The 24,826-nt window shown below is 67.4% G+C and overlaps 3 protein-coding genes across 9 annotated transcripts; all 3 read left to right on the top strand.

Annotated features, from left to right (window-relative positions):
• The first annotated feature begins 443 nt into the window (after positions 1–443).
• On the top strand, positions 444–11,200 carry NECTIN4 (nectin cell adhesion molecule 4). Its single transcript, XM_075040662.1, has 9 exons — positions 444–550; positions 4,825–5,178; positions 5,823–6,113; positions 6,785–6,899; positions 7,638–7,801; positions 8,891–9,038; positions 9,140–9,218; positions 9,791–9,895; positions 10,469–11,200. Exons 1-9 carry the CDS (start codon positions 475–477, stop codon positions 10,724–10,726), a joined length of 1,590 nt encoding a protein of 529 aa, XP_074896763.1. The 5' UTR covers positions 444–474; the 3' UTR covers positions 10,727–11,200.
• Positions 11,201–11,948: 748 nt separating this feature from the next.
• ARHGAP30 (Rho GTPase activating protein 30) lies at positions 11,949–18,801 on the top strand. 2 transcript variants are annotated; one of them, XM_075040641.1, is made up of 12 exons: positions 11,949–12,230; positions 12,790–12,892; positions 14,399–14,543; positions 14,627–14,709; positions 14,779–14,886; positions 14,983–15,110; positions 15,185–15,338; positions 15,605–15,705; positions 15,823–15,900; positions 16,135–16,602; positions 16,702–16,904; positions 17,258–18,801. In XM_075040641.1, the coding sequence occupies exons 1-12, from the start codon at positions 12,122–12,124 to the stop codon at positions 18,731–18,733; spliced, it is 3,156 nt and encodes a 1,051-aa protein (XP_074896742.1). In that variant the 5' UTR covers positions 11,949–12,121; the 3' UTR covers positions 18,734–18,801. The 2 variants fall into 2 exon arrangements, with proteins under 2 accessions (XP_074896742.1, XP_074896743.1); XM_075040642.1 differs by having other exon boundaries at positions 12,164–12,892; positions 14,403–14,543.
• Positions 18,802–19,229: 428 nt separating this feature from the next.
• On the top strand, positions 19,230–24,335 carry USF1 (upstream transcription factor 1). 6 transcript variants are annotated; one of them, XM_075040658.1, is made up of 11 exons: positions 19,230–19,346; positions 20,485–20,553; positions 20,789–20,838; positions 21,114–21,226; positions 21,466–21,567; positions 21,664–21,856; positions 21,988–22,075; positions 22,317–22,375; positions 23,247–23,341; positions 23,452–23,580; positions 23,674–24,335. In XM_075040658.1, the coding sequence occupies exons 2-11, from the start codon at positions 20,546–20,548 to the stop codon at positions 23,761–23,763; spliced, it is 927 nt and encodes a 308-aa protein (XP_074896759.1). In that variant the 5' UTR covers positions 19,230–19,346; positions 20,485–20,545; the 3' UTR covers positions 23,764–24,335. The 6 variants fall into 6 exon arrangements, with proteins under 6 accessions (XP_074896759.1, XP_074896758.1, XP_074896755.1 ...); XM_075040657.1 differs by having other exon boundaries at positions 21,463–21,567; XM_075040654.1 differs by having other exon boundaries at positions 21,448–21,567.
• The last annotated feature ends 491 nt before the right edge of the window (positions 24,336–24,826 follow it).

The following is a 24,826-nucleotide window of genomic DNA, read 5'->3' as shown; positions in this document are numbered from 1 at the left end:
CCGGAGGTACCGGGGCGGGACGAGGGATGTCACCGGGAGCCGCCGTCCGACGCGGCGAGGGATCGCCCGGGCGGGACCCGCCGCGCCCCGTCGGTGACTGTCGCCCCTTTAAGGCCGCGCCCTCGGCCCCGCCCCTGCCCCTACCTGCCGGACCGGTCCGCCCCGCCCGGCCCCGCCCGGCCGACCCCACCCCCTCAGGCCCCGCCCCCGGCCACCCCGCCCCGCCGCCGGCTCCGCCCGTCCCGTCCCGTCCCGTCTCGGAGCGGCGCAGCACCGGCCCCTCCGCCGCGCTCGGCCCGGAGCCGCCCGGTTCGGCCCGGTGCAGCCCGGAGCGGCCCGGCGCGGCCCGGTTTAGCCCGGTAAGGCTTAGCCCGGTTCGTCCCGGCGTCGCCCGGTTCGCCCCGGTGCAGCCCGGTGCGGCCCGGATGGTGCTGGCCGGGGGCCGAGCAGCGCCGTGAGCCCGCAGGTGTCCGCATGGCCCCCCGCGGGATGCGGCCCGGGACGCCCTTCCTCCTCCTCCTCCTCCTCCTCCTCCTCCTCGCCGCCACCGGTAAGGCGCGACCGGGACCCGGGGTGGGAACCGGGACCCCGGGTGGGAACCGGCCCCCGGGGTGGGGGGAGGTGGAAGGAACCGGGACCGGCAGCACCGGCTGCTCCGGGCTGGCAGACGGGACCGGGGGTGGGGACGGGGGCGGGGGCACCGGCTGCCTCGGGGCGGGGGGGTCGGGGGGGCCCGGGGCTGCGGGACCGGAGGGCGGAGGGGGGGGCGAGCCCCGGGGGCCGGGGCCCGGGGCCCGGGCAGGGCCCGCGGGGAGCGGAGGGTGTGCGTGTGCGTGTGTACGTGTGTGCGCTCGCGTGTGCACCTGTGGCTCCGCGCACCTGTGGCCGCGTGTGTGTCCGTGTGCGCGTGACCGTGTGTCCGTGCGTGTCCGTGTGTCTCCGTGTCCCGTGCGTGTGTCCGTGTCCGTGTCCCCGCGCCGTGCCGTGCCGGGGGTTGCGCCGTGGGCGCCGCACACGCGGGTGCGCGCACCTGTGCGCGTGTCCGGGTGCGCGCACCTCCGGGGAACGGGCCGGGGGGGGGAGGGGGGCGGACCCCTCTGGTGACGCGGGGGTGGGGGACACACACACACACACCACACACCGTGGGAACAGGGCGCTCCCGCTCGGGGGGCGGGGGGCAGCGGGCTGCCCGGGGGGGTCCCCGCCCCCTCCCCATTGTCTCCCCCACGCTTGGGGGGTGCCACCCCCCCCCCCCCCGCCCCGAGCTGTGCCGCAGTGGGTGCTGCACCCGAGGGTGCTGCAGAGCAGGGGGGGTTCAGTGCCCTGCCCACCCCCCCGCGCCGTGCCTCAGTTTCCCCACTGGCGGAGGACCCGTGGGAACGGGCTGGACGCCGTGGGGGTGTGTGTGTGACGTCACCCCGGGGGGTGCTGACCCCCCGCTTCCGCGACTCACAGCCGGGAGGGGGTCGGGGGCTTCATGCCGTGAGTGGGGGGCAACTTGGCCAGGGGCACGCAGCTGCACCCAGCCCATCACTGGGCGTCGGGCCCGCGGCCCCCCGGGGGGTGCGTGTGTGTGTGTGCGCGCGCGCACCCGCGGTGTGCGTGGGGCCACCACGCGTGTGAGACCCCTTTTGGGGGGGGGTCCACGCGTGCGTATGTGTCCCCCCCGGGGGGCACGAGCGCACACGCTTGTACGGGCACACGGCCCTGCTGCACGTGCCGAGGGGCGATGCCGGCCTGCGCACACGCGTCGCTGCAAAGGTTGGGCTGTGTGTGCGCTCCCCAGGCCTGACCCCCCCCCCCCACCCCGGACCCCCCTCCCATCTCCCTGGGCCCGGGACCCCTGTCTCCCCGGGCCCGCAGGCGCGAGCCCGGCCGGGGCGTGGGGGCCACGGGATCCGGTTGAGCCGGTTCCCGGCTCCGTTCCCACGCGCTCGGCCCCGTTGGGTGGGGACGCCCCGCGGCGGGGGCCGCTCGCCAGCCCCGACGGCACCCCGGCACTCGGCACCCACCCCGGCATCGGCACCCCAACCGCGCCGGGACCCTCATCCCCCTCTGGACCCCATCACCGCGTGAGGGGAAACTGAGGCAGGGCCGGGGCTGTGGGGGCAGCGCAGCTGTGACTCACGGCCCGGGCAGCGCCGCAATTATTTAATTAATCCGTCGACTAATCGGGGGGTAATTAGGCCGGGCACGGCAAGCGGTGCGGTGGGGGGCTCAGCGGGGAGGCCTCGGGGGCCGGCGGGGGCGGGAGCCCTCCGCAAGCCACGGCAGAGCCCGGCATGCGCGCCGGCCGGTTGGGCTGGCCGTGCCGGCCTGGCCGCTTCCCCCGGCGTCGCCGAGCGGCTGGGCGGGCCCCGCGCCCCGCCCCAACACCCGCCAGCCTCGCACGCGCGCATGCGGCTGCTGGGCGGACGGGGATAGGGGACCGTGTGGGTGAGCGTGCGGGAGGAGATGGGAGCATATAGGAGCGAGCGTAAGCGTGCAAGCAGGCCTGAGTGCGTGCGGGTGTGTGCGAGCGTGCGTGAGCGTGCCTGAGCGCGTGCGAGCATGGGTGGACCTGCCTGTGTGTGTGTGAGGGTGCCCAAGTGTGCGTAAGCGTGCATGAGCACGCACAGGTGTGTGCAAATGTCTGTGAGCATGCCCAAGCATGGTTGAGCGTGCCTGCACATGTGTGAGCGTGCCCAAGTGTGCATGAGTGTGTCTATGCTGGCATAAGGATGCCCAAACGTACAGGAGCATGTACAAGTGTGCAGAAGCATGCCCGAGCGTGCAGGAGTGTGCACGACTGTGTCCGAGAGGTGCAAATGTGCCCAATCATGATGAGTATGTGTGAGCACACCCAAGCATTCACAAGTATCTCCAAGCATGTGTGAGTGTGCATGAGCGTGTGTGAGCACGTTCAAGCACACATAAGTGTGTCCAGGGGTGCACAAGCATGCATAAGCATGTACAAGCATGTTTGAGCATGCTGGAGGGTGCCCAAGTGTGCATGAGCGTGCCTGTGCACGTGCAAGCGTGCCTAAACACGTGTGAGTGTGCCCAAGCATGCCTGAGTGTGTGTGCAAGCATGAGCATGTCCAAGTGTGCACGAGCGTGCCCAACCATGCCCAAGCGTATCCAAACATGCGCAAGCATGCATGAACGTGCTGAAGTGTGTGTGCATGTGTGTGAGCACATCCGAGCACATGTGAGCATGCGGAAGCTTGCCTGAGTGCTCATAAGTGTGTGTGAGCGCACTCGGGCACGCATGAGCATAGAGTGCACCCATGAGCGTGTCCAAGCAAGCCCAAGTGTGCCCAAGCCCGTATGAGTGTGCACAAGCATGCCTGAGCACACAGGAGTGCGCTCGAGCACGCCTGAGTGTACAACTGTGCCCGAGTGTACCTGAGGATGTGTGAGTGCACCAAGGAATGCAGGAGTGTGCCCAACCACGCCTGAGCCCGCACAAGTGTGCGTGAGTGTGCGTAAATGCACCTAAGTGATTGTGGGCACACCCAAGGATGCGTGAGCGTTTGTAAGCACAAGTATGTATGAGCGTGCACAAGCGTGCCTGAGTGTGTGCAAGTGTGCCCAAGTGTTCCTGCGTGTATGTGAGTGCACCTAAGCATGCGTGAGCATGCGCAAGCACAAGTGTCAGCAAGCGTGCTCAAGTGCGCCCAAGTGTATGTGAGTGAGCCTGAAGAAACGTGTAAGCATGTGCAAGCACAAGTGTGCCCAAGCGTGCCTGCATGTATGAGTGCACCCAAGAATGCATGGGTGTGAGTGCAAACACAAGTGTACACGAGCGTGCCCAATCATGCCTGAGTGTACGTTAGCGCAGCCGAAGAAATGCCTGGATGTGTGCAAGCACAAGTGTGTGCAAGCGTGCTGGAGCGTGCACAAGCGTGCCCAAGGGTTCTTGCGTGTATGTGAGTGCCAGCATGAGTTTGTGCAAGCGTGCCCAGGTGTTCTTGCATGTATGTGAGTGCGAGCACAAGTGCGCCCAAGTGTGCGCAAGTGTTCTTGCACGTGTGTGAGTGCAAGCACAAGTGCGCGCAAGTGTTCTTGCATGTATGTGAGTGCAAGCACAAGTGTGCGCAAGCATACTGGAGCGTGCACAAGCGTGCCCAAGTGTTCTTGCATGTACATGAGTGCAAGCGCAGCTGTGCCCAAGCGTGCCAGAGCATGTGCAAGCATGTCCAAGTGTCCTTGCAAGTATGTGAGTGCAAGCACGAGTGTGCCCAAGCGTGCCGGAGCATGCGCAAGCGTGCCCAAGTGTTCTTGCATGTATGTGAGTGCCAGCATGAGTGTGCGCAAGCGTGCCCAAGTGTTCTTGCATGTATGTGAGTGCAAGCGCAAGTGTGTGGGAGTGTGTGCAAGCGTGCCCAAGTGTTCTTGCGTGTATGTGAGTGCCAGCATGAGTGTGCACAAGCGTGCCCAAGGGTTCTTGCATGTATGTGAGTGCAAGCACAAGTGTGTGGGAGTGTGTGCAAGCGTGCCCAAGTGTTCTTGCGTGTATGTGAGTGCCAGCATGAGTGTGCACAAGTGTGCCCAAGGGTTCTTGCATGTATGTGAGTGCAAGTGCAAGCGTGCCCAAGTGTGCGGGAGCGTGTGCAAGCGTGCCCAAGTGTTCTTGCGTGTATGTGAGTGCAAGCACAAGTGTGCGCAAGCGTGCCCAAGTGTTCTTGCGTGTATGTGAGTGCAAGCACAAGTGTGCCCGGAGCGTGCCGGAGCGCGTGCAAGTATGCCGGAGCGTTCTTGCTTGTGTGTGAGCGCTGTGTGCGTGCACGGCAGCAGCCGCGCGCCGAGCGAGCGTGCGGGTGCCAGCCTGGGTGCCCGCAGGCTGCCGCTCGGGGGTGGTGGAGGTGGAGCGCAGCGTGACGGCGGTGCTGGGCCAGGACGTGGTGCTGCCGTGCCGGTACCGGGCGCAGGAGCAGGAGCAGGTGGTGCAGGTGACCTGGCTGAAGCGGGGCCCGACGGGGCAGAACGCCGAGGTGGCCGTGCTCAACCGGCAGCACGGGGAGCATGTGCAGGAGCCCTACGCTGGGCGGGTGCTGCGGCGGGCGGACGGGGCGCTGGAGGACGGCGCCATCATCCTGAAGAACGCCGTGCAGGGGGACGAGGGTGACTACGAGTGTCACCTCATCACCTTCCCCCTGGGCAGCTTCGAGGGGCGACTCACCCTCAAGGTGCTGGGTGAGTGCCCGGGGAATGGGGCGGTGGGCATGGGGTGGTGGGGAGGGGGCAAGGGCCATGGAGCTGTAGGCGATGGGCATGGGGTGATGAGGATGGAGTGATGGGGCGATGGGCATGGGGTGGTGGGGAGGGGGTGATGGGCCAGGGGCAGTGGGCACAGGACAGCGGGTGATGGGCAATGGGCGTGGGGCAGCAGGCACGGGGTGATGGGTATAGGGTGGTGGGGAGGGGGCAATGGGTGTGGGGTGATGGGTGGTGGGGAGGTGGTGATGGGCACAGGACAGCGGGCAATGGGCGATGGGCACGGGGTGGTGGGGAGGGGGTGATGGGTGGTGGGGAGGAGGCAATGGGCACAGGACAGCGGGCAATAGGTGGGCGATGGGCACGGGGCAATGGCATGGTAGCTACAGGGCGATGGGGTAACGGCTATGGGGTGGTGGGCAACGCACGACAGGTGCGGGGCAATGGGCATGGGGCAATGCAAATGGGTACAGGGGAACTGGTACTGGGCACCCAGTAAGTCACGCTGGGGACACAGTTGGGGCAGGCGGGTCTGGGGTCACCGGCACGGCGGAGCGCAGCAGCAGAGGCAGCACCCACAGGTGCCAATGCCGGCATGGGTCTGACGCCGGTGCCGCCCGCAGTGCCGCCGCTGCCCATCCTGAACCCAGGGCCGCCGCTGGAGGAGGGTCAGGGCCGGACGCTGGCGGCCTCGTGCACGGCGGAGGGCAGCCCGGTGCCCTCAGTACGCTGGGAGACGGAGGTGCGTGGCACCAACGCCACGCGCCGCTCGGCGCACGCCCGCTCCGCTTCCGTCACCAGCGAGTTTTTCCTGGTGCCCGGGCGCAGCATGAACGGCAAGAGCCTGACCTGTGTGGTGGCCCACCCTGGCCTGCGCCACGAGAAGAGGATCACCCACCTCCTCAGCGTCGCCTGTGCGGCACTGGGGCATGGGGGGGGGGCGTGGAATGATGAGGAGGGCATGGAGGGCACGGGGGGGACATGATGGGCACTGGGGACATGGGGGTAATGGGGGATGCTGAGGGTCATGCGGGGCACGAGGGCCATGGAGGACGTGGGGAGGATTGAAGGACATGGGGGCCACTGGGGACATGGAGAATATTGGGGGATGCCGAGGGCACTGGGGACGTGATGGGCATGGGAGGCACTGAGGGATGTGGAGGATGTTAGAGACACGGGGGGCACTGGGGACATAGTGGGCACAGGGGGCACTGAGGGTCATGGGAGGCATTGGGAACATGGGGATCGTGGGTGTCACTGGGGGTGTTGGGGAGATGGAGGGCATTGAAGGACATGGGGGCACTGGGGAGATGGAGGGTCGTGGGGCCATGAAGGACATGGGGACTAGGTTCACATGGGGGACATGGGTGGCAGGGAGCCATGGAGGGCATTGGGGGACGTTGGCATGGAGGACTTTGGGGACGTAGAGGGCGAGGTGTTGGGAATGGAGGGGACAGGGAGGACACTGAGGACGTGGGGGAGATAAGAGGCACAGGGGGCACACTGGGGACATGGGGGGCACAGTAGGACTGTGGGGACACGGGCATCATCCCTGCTCGTCCCCTCACTGTCCCCTTGTCCCCAGACCTGTCGGATGCCTCGGTGCTGGGGCACACAGAGGAGTGGCAGGAGGGCATGGAGGGGGCCACTCTGACCTGCCTGGGGGATGGCAACCCACCCCCCACGTACAACTGGACACGGTGAGGACTGTCCCCATCCCCTCCGCCTGGCCCCGGCCCTGCTGTCCCCCTCTGCACATGTGTTAGTGTCCCTGCCGCATCCCCACGTGCCTCCCTGTTCCTGCCATGGTGTCCCCTTGCCCATGTCCGTGTCCCCGTCGTGTCCCCTGTGCACTTCTGTCTCCCTGCCAGGTCTCCAGAGCACGTTCGTGTCCCTACTGTGTCCCCTACCTATGTCCCTGCCCTGTCCCCTGCCTGTGCCTGTGCCCCCACCATGTCCCCCCTGCCTGTCCTGGTGTCCCCTGCCATATTCCCTGCCTGTGCCAGCGTCCCTGCCGCATCCTCCCTGCCCATGCCCATGTCCCTGCTGCATCCCGGCTGCCTGTGCTGGTGTCCCTGCCATGTCCCCTGCCTGTGCCCATGTCCTGGCCACGTCCCACGTCCCTGCCACGTCCCAGCTGCCTGTGCTGGTGTCCGTGCTGTGTCCCCTGCCATGTCCCCCATGCCCATGTGCCTGCCATGCCCCCCCGCCACGTCCCCACCTGTGCCCGTCCCCGCCGTGTCCCTGCCCAGGCGTGCCCGTGCCGAGGGCCGTGGCGGCGGCGAGCGCGGCAGGTGGTGCCATGCCCAGGCAAGCCCTGCCAGTGCCGGGGCAGGGCGTCAGCCGTGGGAACTGGCAACCCCGGCTTTGATGGCGGCGCCGCCGCCGCCCGCGCCCGCCCGGGCACGCCGGGGGCTGATGGTGCTGCCACGCCGCAGGCTGAACGCCCCGCTGCCCGCCGGCGTGCGGGTGAAGGGGGACACCCTCGTCTTCCAGCGGCCCCTCGCCGCCGCCGACGCCGGGGACTACATCTGCCGCGTCTCCAACCGCGTGGCCGCCAAGGAGGCGCGGGCCAACGTCAGCATCAAGGGCAGGGTGGCAGGTGGGCGCTGCGGGGGGCGCGGGGCACCCGTGTACCCCCTGAGGGTGCTGTGGTGGGTGGGCGTTGGGGTGGGGGTCCCGGGTGGTTGGTGGGAGCCTGGCTGGGGGGGCAGCACCGTTCCACACTGCTTGTGCCTGTCCGTCTGTCCCTCCCTGCGCTTTTCTCCATCTGCTCGCCCTTCCTGCCACCCGTCTGTCCCCTCCCAGGCACTCGCCTGTCTACTCATCTGTCGTCCCTCCCTGCCCCCAACTCTTCCTACGTCTGTCCATTCACCTGTCCTTCCATTTGTCTGTCCATCCATCCACCGCCCACCACTTCACTCTACCCAACCACCTCTCCCTCTGTTTCTTCCTCCATCCACCCCTTTGTCCATCCATCCACCCCCCTTTCACTTCTCACTATCCATTTGTTCATCCATCCGTACACTCATCTCTCCCTTCATGCTCCCGTCTGTCTACTCATCTGTCTACTCATCCACCCACCCATCTACTCATCCACCCATCTGTCCACTCATCCATTTACTTTTCCATCAATCTGCCTATTCATCTGTCTACTCATCCATCTGCCCATCCATCCTTCCATCATCCATCCTCCTGCCACTTCTCTCCATCCATCCATATCTCTACCATCTAACCATCTAACCACCCCCTCGTCCACCTACCCATCCATCCATCAACCCATCCATCCACCCATCCATCCACCCATGGGCTCATCCATCCATCTGTCCATGGATCATAGAATCATTTAGGTTGGAAAAGATCTTTAAGATCATTGAGTCCAAACAAATGGATGTACTCATCCGTCCATCCATCCATGTATTCATGCATCCACCCACCCACCCATGGACTCACCTGTCTGTCCATCCATCAGCCCATCCATCCATGGATACACTCATTCATCCTTCCATGGACTCATCCACCCATCTGTCCATGGATGTACGCATCCATCCATCCATGTATGTATTCATGAATCCATCCACCCACTCATCCATGTACTCATCTGTCCATCCACCCATCCATCTATCGACCCCCCCATCAATCATCTCATCCCCCCTCACCCTGCCTGCCCACCCCACGGGTGTCCCCACAGACAACGAGGTGCGCAAGGTGGACCTGGTCTCGGCTTCAGTGGTGGTGGTGGGCGTCATCGCTGCCGTCCTGCTCTGCGTCCTTGTCATTGTTGTCGTCGTCATGACCCTCTATCACAAGCGCAAGACCAAGCGTATCTCCGAGAAGTAGTAAGAGTCGGGGGGGGGGGGGGGGGGGAGGCGGCAGGGGTGGGGGGGGGCAGTGGGAGACATGAGGACCCCATGCTGAGCACCTCCCTCCATGCCCCCAGCGAGGAGGAGCTGACGCTCACCCGGGAGAACTCCATCCGCCGCCTGCACTCCAGCCACAGCACCGACACGCGCACACAGGTGGTGGGGGGCTTGGGTGGTGGGGTGCCCAAGGGAGGGGGTCTTGGGGTGCCCGGGGTGCTGGGGTGCCTGGGGTGATAGGTGGTGGGATGCCCAAGACAGTAGGACTTGGGGTAGTCTGGGTGATGGGTATTGGGGTGCCATGGGTGTTGGGTGGTGGGGTGCCCGAGGAAGCGGGTCTTGGAGTACCCTAGGTGATGAGGGTGTCTGGGGTGATGGATGTTGGGGTGCCCAAGGCAGTTGGTCTTGGAGTACTCTGGGTGATGGATGTTGGGGTGACTGGGCTCATGGATGCTGGGATGCCCAAAGTGATGGGTGTTGGGGTACCCATGGTGATGGGTATCGAGGTACCTGGGGTGCTGGGTATGGGGGTGTTGAAGGAGGACCAGGAAGCAGGGTGCCCATGGGTCTGGGCAGTGGGGTGCTTGGGAGGAGGTGGGTATCGGGGTGCCCAGGAGGAGCCAGGCCGTGGTGGCAGAGGATGCGGGGTGGGGATGCCCAGGATGCTGGCAGGGCCATGGGGGGCTCAGGAGCTGGGCTGCGGGGTGCTGGGTCTCATGGGGCTGTTTCAGCTGGAGGAGACGCTGCAGCTGCGTGCAGAGAGCCGGCAGGGCAGCCTGCGCGGGGACAGCCTGCGCGGGGACAGCCTGCGCGGCACCAGCATCTGCTCCGCCATGGTGAGAGTTGCAGCAGGGCAGGGGGCGCGGGGGGGCACAGTGGGGCAGGGGACCCGGCTCAGCCCCACACCTGCACCCAGCCCAGGGCTACGGCTGTCAGAGCGTGTCCTCCAGCTCTGGCATGCTTCTGTGCGGGTGCAACCCCCATCTTCTGGGTGTGCAACCCTCTTCCATGGGTGCAACCTCCCCCTCAGGGTGTTCAAACCCCTTCCACGGGTGCTGCCCCCCCCCCCCGCACATGTACACCCCCCCCTCCACATGTGCACCCCCTTTCATGGGTGCAAACGCCCCTCAAGGTGTTCGAACCCCTTCTGCTTGTGCAACTCCCTCTTGCACGTGCGCAAACCCCACTTTGCACGTGCAGCCCCATCCCAACTTGTGCAGTCCTCCTCCTGGGTGTGCAAAGCCCTCCCACATGCACACACCTTTGCACGCCCGTGTACTGAGCCTTGTGCACCTCCTCGTGCCCTACGGCAGCACCCTGTCCCTGTAGGGGTCCCCGGGGCAGAGGCTGGGTCCCCGGGAGTGTTCGTTCATCAGCGGTGAACCCTGCCCTGTCCCTCATCCCCGCAGAGCGAAGAGCCCGAAGGTCGCAGCTACTCGACGCTCTCAACGGTGCGGGAGATCGAGACACAGACAGAGGTGCCGGCAGCGCCGCTGCTGCCCGCCCCGCCGGGGAAGGAGCCAAAGGAGGAGGAGGAGGATGGTGGCAGTGGTGGGGACGACCCCATCAAGCAGGCCATGACCCACTTCGTGCAGGAAAACGGGATGCTGCAGGCCAAGCCCACCACCAACGGCATCTACATCAATGGCCGTGGGCACCTGGTGTGAGCTGGGCAGGGCCGGGGGGGACACCCAAGGGACCCCCGTCCCCCCTATGGCTCCCCCGGCTCTGCCTGCCCACCGGACTGGCTCCGGTCCCCAGGTGTCACCCTGCTGCTGGCACGGGGTCAGGGACATGCACCGTGCCCCTGGATGGGCGCTGGTCCCCAAGTGTCACCTTGCTGCTGGCACAAGGCTGGGGACATTCACCGGTGGCTGGCCAGAGAGGAGGTGACAGCATCCAGGACCCATGGGTGTCAGAGCCGCCGGGCACCCACGGGCGTGGGGACACCCCAAGGACAGGACAGGGGCAGGAACCCCCGGCGGGGATCGGGCCCCCACCCCACCCCCCCACTATCCCTTTGGACTCTGGGTCAGCTCCTTCCTGCGCGGCGCTGGGGACACGCGGCCGTCCCCGCTCGGGACGCGGTTTGCCGGTGGCACTTGGGACGCTTGTGTCCCCTCCCCCATCCCGGCTGCCCCCTCCCCCATCCCGGCCCCCCAGAACCCCCCAAAACCCCATCGTCTCCCCACAGACTGCTGAGGGGACCCCCCCGGGGCCGGGCCCCCCCCAGGCGCGGGGCTGGTGGCGGGGGTCCCTGGGGACAGCGCGCCCTGCGTGTACATACCTGTATAGGATGGGGGCCCCGCTGCCCCCCTGCTGCTGCCCGGCCGCGCTTGTAAATAAACCCCCGCGCGGGACCCTGGGACCCTGTGTCGAGTGCTTCTGGTCTCAGCCGGGGGAGGGACGCGGGTACGTGGAGGGGGGCCTGGCACTTTTGGGACACTGCTCGTGTGCAAGGATGGCCACACCTGGGTGCTCCACCTGCGCACCCGTGTGCCGCTGGGCGCGCAGGTGAGCCGCGTGCAAGCGCACGCACGCACGTGAAAGAATGCACGAGCATGCCGAAGTGGGCGCAACCTCATGCGAGCGCGCACGAGGGCACGCAACGCCCGAGCTCACGCAGGCGTGCCCGAGCACGCGCAAGCATGCCCAAGCTCACGCAGGCATGCACGAGCACGCGCAAGCCATCGCAAGCTCACGCAAGCAAGCATGAGCGTGCACAAGCACGCACAAACGCGCGGAAGCGCGCGGAAGAGCGCACCAGCGTGCGCAAGCGTGCCGCCTGCGCCCTGCCCTGCGGTTTCGACGCGCCGAGGAGCAGGAAGCGGCCTCGAAGGCGGCCGCCGCCTTCCTGCTGCCGCCAACGGGACGCCCCGGGCCCTCGAGGCTGCGTCAGGGCCCCGGGGCCACCGCACTTCCTCCCCGGGGGCCGCTTCCGCTCGCCGCCCGCCTGCCCCGGCCCTCGCCGCCGCCGCCGTGCCAGGGCTCTGGGGCACCCGCGCCCCGCTCGGGCCATGGGCAGGATCTGACCCCGCTGCCAGGGGGTCCGCGCCGCCTCCATGTCGCTGGCGCTGAAGGCCCGGCAGAAGGCGAGGCGCAAGGGCGGCACCAAGGAGCGGGTTTTCGGCTGCGACCTCCTGGAGCATCTCCAGCAGTCGGGGCAGGACGGTAAGCGCCCGCTGGCGAGTGCCGCCACCACCCGCGTCCCCCCACCCGCGGGGTCCTGCTGAGCCCCCCTCCTTAGGGGTCGCCCCCGCAGCTGCCGGAAACTGGGAGGGTGCCCGGCAGCGCCACGGGGAGGGGACGGGGGGTGACTCACGCCACACGGTTGCATCACCAGCAGTTGAGCAAGTGTCACAGCCGGGGTGCCTCCTGGCAAAGCCTCTCCGAGATTTGGGGGGGGGGGTGTCCCGGTGCCTTGGCACGGCTCCAATCTCAGTGTCCCACTGCGGCCCCAAGGGGACGGGGATGGGTGGCCCCATCCCTGGGGACGTGGTGGCCCCAGTCTGCTGGCGTCTCCGCTGCCCCCAGCACCTGAATGTGGCCAGTGACGGGACTGGCTGCCCTGTGGGAACACTGTCACTGGGTACCCCAGGGGGTGGGTGGCCCCAGTCCCCCCTGTCACCCCCGGCTCTTGGCAGGGAGCAGGTCTGGAGCCAGGGGGAGGTGGGCAATAGCGGACCCAGGGGAGGTGGGTGACGGCAGACTCGGGGTGCCCATCCCGCAGTGCCCCAGGTGCTGAGGAGCTGCACCGAGTTCGTGGAGCAGCACGGGGTGGTAGATGGCATCTACCGCCTCTCGGGCGTCTCCTCCAACATCCAGCGGCTGCGGTAAGCAGGGCGGGGCAGGAGGGATGGAGACGGGATGGGGATGGAGATGATGGAGGTGGGATGGAGATGGAGCGGATGGGATGGAGATGGAGACAGGAGCGCGTTGGATGGAGATGGAGCCGTTGGGATGGAGACAGGATGGAGATGGTGGAGAAAGGATGGAGATGGAGATGATGGAGATGGAGACAGGAGCAGGTTGGATGGAGATCAGAGGCAGAGGGAGCTGGGATGGAGCTGGAAACCAGACAGGATCAAACAGGAGGGAGACAGGTGGAAGATGGGGATGGGATGGAGATGGGAGCAGACAGGATGGAGGTGGAGGCTGGAAGAAGACAGGGCTGGGACCGGAAGGGAGGGAGGTGGGGAGGGGATGGAGATGGGACCAGCAAGGGTGGAAACGGGGATGGGATGATACAGGACCAGATGGGATGGAGACAGGGATGGGGTGGACATGAGACCAGATGGGATGGAGGTGGGACAGAGATGGGAGTGGATGAGACAGGACCAGGCGGGAGAGCGGTGGGATAGGACAGGGCTGGGACCACACAGGAGAAAGATGGGGAGGGGATGGGATGGGAGCAGGCAGACGGAGATGGGGAGAGGACAGGGATGGGACCGGCCGGGCGGTTGACAGGACAGGAGTGGACGGGCCGCAGCCAGCATAGGCGCTGACTCCAGTGCTGTGTTGGCCGGATCTGGCCCCGCTGTTCCCTCATGCACCCCGCACCCCCTTCCTTCCCCATCCTGCCTTCCTGCGGCGCTCGCCTCCATCCTGCCCGTCACTGCTTCAGCCCTTCTTTCACTTGTTCCTTTTCTTCCTTTTTCTTCTCTATTTTCTTGTTTATTCTTTCTTTTTTTTCTCTTTCATTTTTTCCATATTTGGTTTGGTTTTTTCACTCTTTTGCTCTTTCAGTTCTTTCCTCGAGTGTTTCTTTTCTCCCCTTTTCCTGCGTCCCCAAGAACCCCAGCCTTGCCAGCGTCCCCAGCGTCCTCAACATCCCCAATGCCCCCCGTGTCCCCAACACCCCCATAATCCCAGCGTTCCCCACATCCTCAGTGTCCCCATATGCCTGGCATCCACAGCACCCCCCATCCCATCCATCCCCCTGTCCCCAGCATCCTGGCCATGCAGCAGAAGGACCAGCAGTTTGCCAAGATCCCCCTGGCCCTGCAGCCCTGGATGCCCCCAGCTGATGGTGCGTCCCCGGCCATGGAGGGGGATGCCGCCCTATCACCCCGGCTGACAAACCCGCCCCTTTTGCAGCCCATCGGGGCTGTGTCTGGTCCTCGGGGACCATAACAGTCCTTGTGTGGCCTTAAGCCCCGCTGGCAGGGACCAGCCAAGACACCCTCCCCACCTCCATGGGTGTGGGGACACCCCAGGGACACATCCTGACCCACCCTAGTGAAAAACCTCCACGGCACAGCAGCTGAACGGGGCCGCGGAGGGGGACCATGCCGTCCCTGTCCCCGTCCCCCCTGCCGAGCCAGCCACCTCACTCACAGGCAGGAGTTCGACAGTGACCGCTGCCCTGACCTGCAGAAGGATGTCTACCTGCAGGACATCCACTGCGTCAGCTCCCTCTGCAAGGCGTACTTCCGCGAGCTCCCCAACCCTCTCCTCACCTACCAGCTCTACGACAAATTTGCTGTGAGTGTTCCCCTCCCTGGTGCTGCCACCCATCCCCAACCCCGGGAGGTGGCACTTGTCACCCCATCCCTGTCCCCCGGCAGGACGCAGTGGCTATCCAGATGGAAGAAGCTCGCCTGGTGAAGATCAAGGAGGTGCTGAAGGAGCTGCCGGTGCCCCACTATAGGTAGGGGGGACCCCAAACACAGTGTCCCCTGTGGGGATTGCTGTCCCTAACGTGCCCGCATGTCCGCAGGACCCTGGAGTTCCTGATGAGGCACCTCCTGCACATGGCATCCTACAGCAGCCAGACCAACATGCACGCCAGGAACCTGGCCATCGTCTGGGCGCCCAACCTGCTGCGGTGAGTACCGGGGATGGGGTCAAGGGGATGTGGGGTGACGAACATCCCCCTTCCCCGGGGGAGCCTAAAAGCCCCCGCACTGTGTCCCCACGGCAGGTCGAAGGACATTGAGGCGACGGGGTTCAACGGCACAGCAGCATTCATGGAGGTGCGCGTCCAATCCATCGTTGTGGAGTTCATTCTCACCCACGTCGAGCAGCTCTTCGGGGACGCCCCTCTCCACGGTACATCCTGGCCTGGCGGGGATGGTGACGGTGTCCCCGGCGGGACCCTGACGCCCTGTCTTGGTGGCCTGCAGGCGGCGAGTCCCTCCGGCGGTCCCTGCTGCTGGGCGGGGGGGGGACAGGGGACGGGCAGCCCCCACCGTACCACGTGCCAGCCACGCTCAGCCAGGGTGATGGGCCCCCCCCCATCCGGCCCTACCACACCATCATCGAGCTCAGCGACCACAGGTAGGACCTGCCGCCACCCCCTCCCCTCCCCAGGGACCCCCCCAGGGACCTCCCCTGGCCCGGGCAGCACCGTGAGCACACCTGTGCCCTGCAGGTGGGATCCCATGCACGCGTGTTCTTACATGCGCAAGCATGGGCACATGCTCTGCACGCGTGCTTGCAGGCGTGCATGAGCTCTTGCATGTGTCCAAAGGCACCATGTGTGCTTGTGCACACACAAGTGTGCCCAAGCGTGCCCGCCACCCCTGACGCCTGGGGTCCTGCAGGAGGAAGGGCTCCATCAAGGCCAAGAAGTGGAGGTCCATCTTCAACCTGGGCCGCTCCAGCCACGAAGCCAAGCGCAAGCTGGTGAAGGTGGAGGAGAAAGGTGGGGAGCCCTGGTCGTCCCCACCCTGGGGTCCAGAGGGTGGGACCCCATTGCTCAGGGGACGATGTGTCCCCAAACCCAACCCCGCTGCCACTCCCCTTCTCCTTCCCCCCCCAGATGACAAGTGTGGTAAAATAACCTTGCGGCCAGCCAAGAGCATGGACTCGCTCAGCTCCGTCCCCTGTGCCAGCGATGGTAAGAGGGATACACCTTGTCGCTCCTGTGGGAACCACCCCTGTCCTTGAGGCAGGATCATTGGGACAGGGTGGGGATGGAGAGGACAGGATGGGGATGGACAAGCTGCCGGGCATCACCCTGGTCCCCCAGCTTGGCAGCTCCCACAGTGCCACCCAGCCGAGTCCCCAGGTGTGGGGAGGTCTGGGGACAGGGTACACCTCCAGGCCCTGACTCTTCCCCCGCTGGGCACAGATGACTCTCGGCTGAGCAAGAAGAGGTCAGCAAAGCAGCCGCCGCAGCGTCGGGAGAGCTTTGACACCTGCCCCTCACTGCCGGCGCCGGAGAGCTGCCCTGAGCTGGATGAGAGCCTGGAGGAGAATCTGAAGGGGAAGGAAGAGCCGCAGGGCCCTGAGTCAGAGGGCGAAAACAGCACCAAGTCAGAGCCCACCACCCCCAAAGCTGGCCGGGCCTCACTGGTGGCCCCTGGCCGCTCGCCCAAGGCCAGCCGCAGCCGTGCCGAGAAGTGCGCAGGGGTCCACATCTCTGGCCCCTTCTCTGTCACCGTCCCCTTCCACATCACCTCCAACCTCTCCCGCCTGACACGGGGGCTGCCGTGCCCGGTGCTGGCCCAGGCGGCCGCGGGCAGAGCGCCACCCGCCAGCCCCCCACTGCCTGCCCAGTGCTCTGCCGAGGACCCCGAGGTGCCTGAGCACCGCACTGGTAAGAGGCGTGCACTGGGACCAGCCAGCGTGGGACCTCCAGGGTGCCGGGGGGGGGGGGACGACACCAGGCTCAATCCCCCCCTGTCTCCCTCTGCAGGGGAAGGGAAGATGGACACGGAGGAGACCCGGCTCTCCCTGGAGCTGCGGGACTCCTTCGCCTTCCTGGACAGCCAGGAGACATGGCTGGAGGGCGGTGGAGATGGGGAGCCAGCAGCATGGCCCCTGCTGCCAGACACCAGCCCTGGGGACGGCGAGGGGTTCCTGCCCATAGAGGAGGGGATAGAGAGCGGGTTCATGAATGTAAGCCGAAATCACCATCCCCATGCTTTGGGTCTGGGGTGGGAGGGCTGGAGGTAGAGGGTCACCTCTGCTGTCCCTGGTCAGGGTGGAGATGGAGGGGACTGGGCAGGGATGGGCATGGAGGGGACATGGTGGGGATGGAGGGGACAGGGATGGAGATGGAGAAGGCAGGGGTGGGATGGAGGGGACAGGGATGGGCATGGAGAGATGAAGGTGGAGATGGAGAGGACAGGGTGGCATTGACCCCTCCAGCCCCAGCGTGGGGCCTCAGGGCCGTGCAGTGCTCCATGCCTGGGATGGGCTGGGGAGGTCTCCAGTGTGGCCATCACCCTCTTGCCCATCCCCGTCTGCAGCCGGGGGAGCCCCCCACGGAGCAGCCCGCCAGCTACCTCTCCATCGAGGAGTGCATGGACGAGGAGATGTTCTTCATGGCTCCCAGTGGCTCCGATGCCGAGGACCACACTGGGGACACCGACTCGGAAGACATGTTCCTCAGCGCCCACGACGAGCTCAGCCCACTGGCGGCATCGCTGGAGCCCCTCGACCAGCTGCCGGGTGAGGGTACGGCCCCGGAGACCCTGGCACCGGCCCCACCTGCCACTGACAGCACCACTGTGTCACAGGACAGGTCTCTGACACCGGGGCTGGCAGGGCCGTGCCCCATGGAGGAGGATGCTCCGGGTGAGGGGGAGCAGCCTGGGGACTCTGCTGGAGCACCAGCAGAGGAGGCTGCGCCAGGCACTGGCCAGCCTGCAGGGGAGGGAGGTGGAGGGGAGGGGGCTGCGGACGGTGGCTCTGGCCCCAGCAGAACTGACGCCAGCACCAAAGCTGGCCTGGGGGATGAGGCCGGAGGAGCTGGGGGCCATGCGGGAGTGGGGCCAGTTCCCGACACATCGGATGGGGAAGCTGAAGAGGATGGAGCTGGCTCCCGTCCCCCTGCCCCAGAGGAGCCTGGGGAGGGCGAAGCCCAGCCTTCACTGGGGTCCCCTCCAGCCTCCTCACCAGAGGAGGTCCCCCAGGAGCCAGTGGAGCCCCTGGTCCCCGGGTCTGCCCCTGAGGCTCTCCCGCCCTCTGCAGCCAGCACGGAGGGCACCGATGCCACCCTTGTGAGCAGCCCCAGTTCTTCCTCGCTCTCTGCCTCGGCCCCAGAGCTGCGCAGCCCTCCCCCTGAAGCCCCAGAGCCAAGCCGGGCCGAGCCCGCCAGCGAGCTGGGGCGCCCTGAGCCCGTGGCCGTGCTGCGCCGTGACGGCAGTGCCCCGGTGCGCCTGGCTGCCCGCACCGTCAGGGTGCAACAGGCCCGGTCAGTCCCCGTCGTGCCTCCCAAGCCCCAGTTTGCCAAGATCCCCCTGGCCCTGCAGCCCTGGATGCCCCCAGCCGATGGTGCATCCCCGGCCATGGAGGGGGATGCCGCCCTACCACCCCGGCGGCTCCCCAGTCCCACGGCACTGGAGGGGTCTCCCCAGCAACCTGGGGGCAGTGGGGTGGCGGCGGGGGCGAGGAGAGCGGGCTGGCGGGAGGGCGGCAGCATGTCCTTTGACATGGCAGTGGCCATGGCCGCCGAGCAGCAGCCGGCCCAGGTGCCGGTCAGGAGGATCCAGACCTACGGTGGGGAGGAGCTGATGCCCGCCCCCCCCAAGGCCTTGCCCTTCCAGAAGGGCCCCCTGAGGCCGCGGCTGCTGCGGCCCCTCAGCTGTGTGGCGGCCCCGGAGGGCGAGGTGCCAGGGAGGAGCCGGCTGAGTCTGACCCGGCCGGCGGCACAGACCGAGGGGTCAGTGCTGTCCCCGCCGCGGCGGCTGGTGGGCACCGAGGGGGCGGCGGGCGAGCGCTGAGCTCTGGGGACGTGGGGCCGGGGCCAGTGGACATTTGTGCTCCTGCGCGGGCGGCGGCAGGGTCAATAAAGGCGCTGGGCTTTGTCTACCACTGTGGCCTCAGTTGACGCAACATGGCGGCGCCTGGGGCAGCCTCAGGGCCCCCAGTGGTGCGGGGGCTTCCCGCCCAGCACCCTGAGCTGGGCCGGGGGAAAGAGCAGGGCAGGGGGTCCCTCACCGCTCGGCGGCGGCGCCGGCGGGCCGGGACGGTTTTCGCGAGCGGGGTGTGAGGGATGGGGGGCGATGCCCGCCTCCAAGATGGCGCCGCCCACACCCAAGATGGCGCCAGGCAGAAGCGCCGCGCTTCGCCGTCTAAGATGGCGCCCGTCGGGGCCGGCACGCACTGAGATGGCGCCGGCGGGGAGGGGCGGGGAGGCCGTGCCCGGCGCCAAGATGGCGGCGGCGGCGGCGCGCTGCTCTTGGCGGCGCCCCTGCCCAAGATGGCGGCGGGGGCGGAGGCGGGGCTCCCTTCCGCCCGCACCCGTCATGGCGGCGCGGCGGCGCCGTGCGCATGTGCGGGGCTCCATGGCGAGACAAGGGGCCGAGCGCGCGCAGGGCGGCCCGGCGCGGCGAGGTAACGGCGGGGGCGGGCGGGGGGCGACGGGCCGGGGCCGGGGGACGCGGCGGGGCCGGGGCGGGCCGCCGCCCCCCCCCCTTCCCCGCCCTGCGGGTCGCGGGGCCGGGCCCGGCCGCGACCGCCGGTGGGTGCGGGCCCAGCCGCGGCCCCCGGGCCCGGGCGCCGCTGCCGCCGACGGGGTGCGGGCCCCCCCCCTTCCCTCTCCTTCCCCGGACCGCGGGATCCGCCGCCCTTCCCCGGGGCGCGGCCCCCCGCGCCTGTCATCCCCCCTCCGGGCCGCGGCTGGCTCCCCCCCCGCCGGCCTGTCACTCCCTCTGCTGCCGGTCCGGCCCCGTCACCCTTCAGGGGGTGTCGCCCCGCTGCCACCCCCCCGCAAACCTGACACCCCAGTTTCCCTGCCCGACTGGGGAGCACCGGGAGGGGGGGGGCTGGACCCGTTCGAAGCGGGGGGGACCCAGCGCCGTGACTGGGGCGGGGGCGGGACATGGGGCTAAACCCCCCCGGGGCGGCCCCGCCCGGGGGGGCGGCCAGTTTTGTGGGGGCGGGGGCCGGGTTGTTGCCGAGCAGGGCCCGTGCCGGTGCCCTCCCTCGGGGTCGTGTCCCGTCCCCCCCCCCCCACGCCGTTCCCGGCTCCCTGACCGGCTCCACTGGGTGACAAAGAACCGGGGTGGGAGCGGGGTCACGGCGGTATGGCCGCCCCCCGGGGTCACCGGGGAAGCTCCGGCATGAGCCGGACCCAAACCGTCACCCACCGCACCGAAATCCGGGGGAGCCGGTGGCTCTGGGGACAGTCCTGTCACCCTGGATGCGAAAGTGAAACGGGGGACGCCTGAAAACGGCACCCAAGGCCCCAGCCAGCGTCTGGTCGCGGTGGCCCGTGTAGGGCCTGGCTGTTGCGGTGCTGCCGGCACAGCCGGGACCCAGCTTTGCTGTCTGCACCGCGGCTTCAACCCCGTCCTGCGGCCCTGGCACTGTCCCCGGGCACCGGTGACAGCAGGGACCTGCCACCGCCGGGGAGATGCCCCTCCCGGGGTTGGCGTCGGTCCCGCTCTGGCGCAGAGCGGCAGGTCGCGAGGAGGAGGAGGAGGAAGAAGGCCGGGGCCCGTCCCTCAGCTGCCGCCCCTGCTCCCCACAGGGCTGTGAAAGCCGGGAGGCTCATCTGCGACTGCCCCGCTGATGCCTGACGGAGCAGAGCGATGAAGGGGTGAGTGCTGGGACTGCACGCCCCCCGGCACCGGGTGGGGGACGGTGGCTGTGCCAAGGCCCGTTCTGGCATAGGAGCTTTCTGCGGATAACGGGGGTTGATGAGGAGGCCGGTCTGGCTGACGCTGGGCTGGGGCTGTCAGGGGGACCAGATGATGTCCGGGTGGTGCCAGTTCTGGGATGGCGGGGGTCCCCAGCCCCTCCCACCCCTCACCCACCTCCCCACACCCTTGCAGGCAGCAGAAAGCAGCCGAGACGGAAGAGGGAACAGTTCAAATCCAGGAAGGTGAGTGGGGACCCCCCTTCGGGCCATGGGGGGCCTTAGGGCCAAGGCTGCCCCGGGAGCTGTGCGAGGAAGCCCCAGGCCCCCAGCCGCGTCCAGTTTAACCCCAGCATCAGGCAGCGTGTGCTTGGAGGCACGTGCTGGGCTAACGTCCGACCCCATCCTTGCCCCTGGGGGAGAGGGGATGGTTCCGAGCTCCCCTCGGCAGCGTGGGGAGCCCCCGCCCCGGCCCCTTCCCCATTATGGGCTTCCCCCCCACTTCTTGCCTCAAGGTGCAGTGGCCACAGGTGAGGATCCCACCAGCGTCGCCATTGCCAGCATCCAGTCCGCAGCCACCTTCCCCGACCCCAACATCAAGTATGTCTTTCGTACAGAGAACGGCGGGACGCAGGTACGCAGACCCCCCGACTGGGTCCGCTCTGGGCAGGGGACACCGAGGGGCCGGCGGAGGGAAGGTTTTGGGGTCGCAGCGGGGTTCGGGCCTCTGGCTCGGTCGCAGCCAGAGGGGGAGCGCGGAGGGAAGCATCGTGGCCTGATCCTGCATTGGACAGGTCTGGATGCCGGGGTTGGCCACGGGCGGGCTGAGCTGCCGCCTCGCACCCGTCCCCGCAGCCGCGGCTCTCTCAGCAGGTGATGTACAGGGTGATCCAAGTGGCTGACGGACAGCTGGACGGACAGACAGAAGGCACCAGTGCCATCAGCGGCTACCCTGCCACCCAGTCCATGACACAGGTGGGTGCCAGTGCCAGCTGCTGGTGCCACGTGGGAGAGTGGCCGTCCTTGGCGCCCCGTCCCACCGTGGCACCTGCTGTTGTCCCTCCCCTCCAGGCCGTCATCCAGGGCGCCTTCACGAGTGAGGATGCGGTGGAGACGGAGGCTACGGCCACCGAGACTCACTACACCTATTTCCCCACCACGGCCGTGGCCGACACCAGCACTTCTGCTGGCGCAGGGACTACGGCCACCGCCGTCGTCACCACGCAGAACTCGGAGGCCCTCCTAGGGCAGCCCACCCCCACGGGTACGGCCATTGCAGGGGGGTGTCATGTCCCTGTCCGTCAGGACCTTGCCCCCCCCAGGCAGTCGTGGTCCCCTCCGGCACATTTTGGGGCGCTCCCCGCCTGACCTCCTCTCTCATTTTGGGCTGTTCAGGGCAATTCTTCGTGATGATGTCGCCCCAGGAGGTGCTGCAGGGTGGAGCGCAGAGGTCCATCGCCCCCCGCGCCCACCCTTACTCCCCGTGAGTACCGGACTGCTCCCTGCCTCCCCCCAGGCACAGGGGTGTCATAGCTGTGCCAACGCAGAGGCCGACACCAGCAAAGTGGGGGGGATGCTCCAGTGGTCCGGCGCTTCTGGGAGCGGGCTGGGTTTCCTGTGCTGGGAGCTGGAGCGAGGCATCCCCCGTACCAGCCTGGGGTGGCTGGGCCGTAGCCAGCTCCCCGCCAGCACTGCTGGGACCAATGCCGCCGCTTTTCCCCCAGGAAGTCGGAGGCGCCACGAGCCACCCGGGACGAGAAGCGCCGAGCACAGCACAATGAAGGTACTGGCAGGAGGGTTGGGGGGGTGTCATCCCACTCTGGGTGAGCGATATTGGGGGCCAGTGAGGGATGGTGGGGACTGTGGCGTGCAGCAGTGTGGGGAGCAGAGCTGTCCCTGGGTTAATGCTGTCTGTTCCCACCTCCTAGATGGAAAAGCTCTAAGAACATAGGAGAAAGCTCTTGTCAGTTCAGGGTAGAACCTCTTTTGGGAGAGCTGTAATTAGCAGCAGCAGGGGAAGCCAGAGCTCGGAAGATTAAGCTCAAACCTTGGGAAGCCTGAGCATGCCCAGGTAAGGCACCCAGGCGGCCCCCAGCTCTGCCCGGCCTCCAGCCAGGAGGAGACGGTGGCAGGGGCGAGTGCCCGGCACGGCTCAGCACAGGCAGCCTGGCCGGGTGGAAGCACCAGCTGGGATCCTCCTTCCTTTGGCTTCAGAAGCAACTTCTCAAAGATGCTGAAATGTGGGTGTTGGGCTGGTTTGACCCAAAAATTGACTCTCCCGTCCTTGCCCCCAGCCCCCTCCGCCCCACGACCAGGCAGGGTGCCTGTCCTGCCCCAAGGGTCTGGTGCGGGCAGAGCTCGGGCCATTTGGGTGCTTCACCTCTGCTTTCCCAGTCACCCAAGGGACTGGGTGCCCAGGGTGGGGGGTGGCTGGGCAGGATCCGTCCCTGCCCACCGCTCCTGCCCCCTCTCCCGGGGTTGCCGGGCTCAGTGCAGTTAGGGATAGTGACCCCCAACCCCAGCCAGGAGGATGCTGGTTTTGGGGGGAGGGAGTGGGGGGGATGCCCCGCTGGGGATCTGGGGACCCGGTGCAAGGCTTGGTGCCCGCTGGGGGTCTCAAGACAGTGCTGATGCCCCCCCCTCCCTCCTGGCAGTGGAGCGCCGGCGCAGGGACAAGATCAACAACTGGATTGTGCAGCTCTCCAAGATCATCCCTGACTGCTCCATGGAGAACACCAAGTCGGGGCAGGTAGGGGACCCCTCCTCACCCTGTCCCTGGGGGGGCTGCAGGGTGAGGGAGAGGCTTGGTGGGGTGTTGGTGCCCCCCAACTCACCCCCCTGCCCCATCCCCTCGCCCAGAGCAAAGGTGGGATCCTCTCCAAAGCCTGCGACTACATCCAGGAGCTGCGGCAGAGCAACCACCGCCTCTCCGAGGAGCTGCAGGGCCTTGACCAGCTCCAGATGGACAACGAGGTCTTGCGGCAGCAGGTGAGGCAGCCGGGGAGGGGGGGCCCTGTGCGGTGCAGAGGTGGGGGTGTGGGGGAGTCCTTCACCCCGTGTGTGTCCCCTGCCCCGTGCCAGGTGGAGGATCTGAAGAACAAGAACCTGATCCTGCGGGCGCAGCTCCGCCAGCACGGCGTGGAGATCGTCATCAAGAACGACAGCCACTGACGGGGACGGCAGGGACGGGGACTGGCGGGGGGACGGGGGGTCACCCCCGCCCCCTCCCCCCCCCCCCCTTTGCGTCTAAGCCCCCCCTCCCTCCTGGCAGCGAGCACCTCCCCGGCGTGACATGAGGACCCTCCCGTTTGGTTTGTGCCCCCCCCACACCTTTGCCCCCCTCCGTGTCCCCGGGGCGCCCCGTGTCACTGCGCCCCCCCCCCCCCCCAACCCCAACGTTGCCCCCCAGCCGCCCCGCGCTTCGTGCACACGCTCTTGGCCAGGCGGGCGCCGGCCCCGCTGCCCCCCCCAGCACTGCCTCGGTCTCCTGGACCCCCGCCTGCGCCCACGACGCCCCCCCCCTCCCCCCCCGCCTCCCCGGGGGACCGTCCCCTCCCCGGGGGGCTGCGGCGCCTCTCACCCCTCCCTGTCGGCCCCAGGCAGCTGCTGGGGGCCCGGGGGGCCCGGGGTGCGGTGGCCCCCCCCTCCGTGCCCGCTGCGGCTGGCCCAGCCCGGCGGGGTCAGACTTTTTTTAAAACTCTCTGAATTTAAAAAGCGAAAATAAATAAAAATAGTGATTTGTTTTTCCAGGTCTTACACTTTATTCCCCTTGTCCCTCCCAACCTCGTAGCACCCTCTAGCACCCCGGGGACCCCCAAGCACTTGGGAGGGGGCTCCCAAGGACCCCAAATCTGTCCTACCCCCCCCCACACCTTGCTGCAGCACCCACCAGCTCCCCCAGGACCCTCAAGCATGGTGGTGGGGGCACCCAGGCACCCCCCCAGCTCCTCCTGACCCCTCCTGTCCCTGCACTTTGCAGTAGCCTGGGGCCCTCTGGTTACTGGGGTGGGGGCTCCCAGGGATCCCCCGTTCCCTCCTGAGCCCCCCACCCCCCTTGCCCAGGGACACACTCCCCCACATGATGGGACTCTGTCTCTGTGCTATCAGTGTGCTGTTGTCACTGTGCCGTGATGTCACCACTTTGATGTCATGGTGTGACGTTGCTGTGCCGTGATTGCTCTGTGGGAGTACCAGGGGCAGGGGGAGAGTACTGGGGGGGTCACTGGGAGCCCTC

The sequence above is a fragment of the Buteo buteo genome, chromosome 11, assembly GCF_964188355.1.
Source record: "Buteo buteo chromosome 11, bButBut1.hap1.1, whole genome shotgun sequence".
Classification (NCBI taxonomy): domain Eukaryota; kingdom Metazoa; phylum Chordata; class Aves; order Accipitriformes; family Accipitridae; genus Buteo; species Buteo buteo.
The sequence above is the reverse complement of the archived record's forward strand: the minus strand, read 5'-3'. Positions and strand labels throughout refer to the sequence as shown.

What these genes read in the sequence shown, in the direction of transcription:
- NECTIN4 (XM_075040662.1), top strand. Translation starts at nt 475, where the DNA reads ATGGCCCCCCGCGGGATGCGGCCCGGGACGCCCTTCCTCCTCCTCCTC. An exon ending in ACTCACCCTCAAGGTGCTGG is followed by an intron (nt 5,179 to 5,822) that starts GTGAGTGCCCGG and finishes TGCCGCCCGCAG; the next exon opens with TGCCGCCGCTGCCCATCCTG. An exon ending in CCCACGTACAACTGGACACG is followed by an intron (nt 6,900 to 7,637) that starts GTGAGGACTGTC and finishes GCCACGCCGCAG; the next exon opens with GCTGAACGCCCCGCTGCCCG.
- ARHGAP30 (XM_075040641.1), top strand. Translation starts at nt 12,122, where the DNA reads ATGTCGCTGGCGCTGAAGGCCCGGCAGAAGGCGAGGCGCAAGGGCGGC. An exon ending in ATCGAGCTCAGCGACCACAG is followed by an intron (nt 15,339 to 15,604) that starts GTAGGACCTGCC and finishes GGGGTCCTGCAG; the next exon opens with GAGGAAGGGCTCCATCAAGG. An exon ending in GGTGCCTGAGCACCGCACTG is followed by an intron (nt 16,603 to 16,701) that starts GTAAGAGGCGTG and finishes CTCCCTCTGCAG; the next exon opens with GGGAAGGGAAGATGGACACG.
- USF1 (XM_075040653.1), top strand. An exon ending in CAGAGAACGGCGGGACGCAG is followed by an intron (nt 21,227 to 21,447) that starts GTACGCAGACCC and finishes CCGTCCCCGCAG; the next exon opens with CCGCGGCTCTCTCAGCAGGT. An exon ending in CCGAGCACAGCACAATGAAG is followed by an intron (nt 22,376 to 23,246) that starts GTACTGGCAGGA and finishes CCCTCCTGGCAG; the next exon opens with TGGAGCGCCGGCGCAGGGAC.